Here is a 1,447-nt window from a genome sequence, read left to right on the forward strand (position 1 = left end):
TCCCCCCCCCCCCCCCCCCACACACACGCACACCCACGCCCATACACACACACACACACACACATATATATATATATATATACATATATATATGTATGTATATATAATGCTTCTGTTGTATATGTTCTCTATATAATCTTGTTCATGTTCGTATGTTGTATTTGTATTTTCCACAAAAAAATGTAGAACCACACATATGGGGCATTCTTGTAACATGGGAAAGGTAGGGTGACTATGAAAACATTTGACAAACGACGGCTTCTTGTCTTGTCCAAACCGACCTCGTTAAATTCATTTGCTAGTATCTTTAGGCCAAATACTTTATATATACGTTTGTTGGAATATTTAGGTCTATAATTACCGTATGGGTTAACTGCGTATCATTACCTTAAACATGTTGCCACTACCTTTGTCCTGGTTATGTTCGTAATCGTGTAGCGATTCGATCATTAATCGTTTACCAAAGAAGTCCATACTATTAGACCTGCAGTGAGAAATCAGGTCTTCACAAACTAGTTTAAAACACAAACGACATAAACAAAAATATTTTAGATGCATAAATAAGATTAATTTAAAATTGAATAATTAAATACGTCTACAGTATATATACAAATGTAAATGTTACTCTGAACTGAACTTTATTGGAAACACTTTCAGTGACACACACCATCTGGTGATGCATCCGAATTACAATAAAACATTTCACAAAATACAATGAAAATATACAAAAAAAATTAAAATGATTAAAAAGTGAAGTAGGCCTATAGAGCAATTGAAATATAATAAAATGTAAATATAAAGTACACGTTGAAACAAAAATAAGACGACCTTAAACTGAAAATACCTTTCTTTTCGAAGTATACAATGACCACAGACGTTTCATCCAAGAAATCAATCCGTTCTATGTATCCACCACAATTATCGGATTTACTGAGGTATTCTTCAAGTTTATTCAAAAGGTCATCTTCGGTAGCTGGTAAATTGCTTATCACCACAGTACGCTCTAATTCCGCCTCTAATTCCTGGTCTATCCATTGGTGTAATCGTTCTTCCATTGTCCTGAAAATTTAAAGTTTATTATCAGTACCAGAGTATTATAAGGTATTAGCGAATGAATATAAGATATGAATAACACCATAAACATTAGGCCTGCTCCCGAATTTTCCTGCGCCCTTCTATCGGGCCAGAGGAGATTTTGCAGTAGGCCTGTATCACACTAACCAGTATTCAAGAAATATGTTGTGTTGATATAAAAATTAGGTGTAACGATTCACTAGTGGCGTCACAAAAACATTACTGAACGTGAATTATGATTGTTATCTTAGCGGTGATGTCTGAATCTTTTGAACGTTAATCATGCATATTATAGGTTAATAATCCATGACAATAAACATCCCAGAGAAATAACTATAAACAAAATATTAGCGTGTTACACGTAAGTTGTTGG

General features: G+C 33.9%; 1 protein-coding gene across 2 annotated transcripts; it reads right to left on the bottom strand.

Annotated features, from left to right (window-relative positions):
* Positions 1-368: 368 nt before the first annotated feature.
* Positions 369-1,094, bottom strand: LOC117111545. 2 transcript variants are annotated; one of them, XM_033254477.1, is made up of 2 exons: positions 845-1,094; positions 369-512 (listed from the first exon to the last, which is right to left on the bottom strand). In XM_033254477.1, exons 1-2 carry the CDS (start codon positions 1,053-1,055, stop codon positions 370-372), a joined length of 354 nt encoding a protein of 117 aa, XP_033110368.1. In that variant the 5' UTR covers positions 1,056-1,094; the 3' UTR covers position 369. The 2 variants fall into 2 exon arrangements, with proteins under 2 accessions (XP_033110368.1, XP_033110369.1); XM_033254478.1 differs by having other exon boundaries at positions 387-484.
* Positions 1,095-1,447: the final 353 nt, after the last annotated feature.

This window comes from Anneissia japonica, unplaced genomic scaffold, assembly GCF_011630105.1.
Source record: "Anneissia japonica isolate Jap-2015-1 unplaced genomic scaffold, ASM1163010v1 scaffold229021_len1447_cov210, whole genome shotgun sequence".
In the NCBI taxonomy this organism is placed as follows: Eukaryota; Metazoa; Echinodermata; class Crinoidea; order Comatulida; family Comatulidae; genus Anneissia; species Anneissia japonica.

What these genes read in the sequence shown, in the direction of transcription:
- LOC117111545 (XM_033254477.1), bottom strand. Translation starts at nt 1,055, where the DNA reads ATGGAAGAACGATTACACCAATGGATAGACCAGGAATTAGAGGCGGAA. An exon ending in TGTATACTTCGAAAAGAAAG is followed by an intron (nt 513 to 844) that starts GTATTTTCAGTT and finishes GTTTTAAACTAG; the next exon opens with TTTGTGAAGACCTGATTTCT.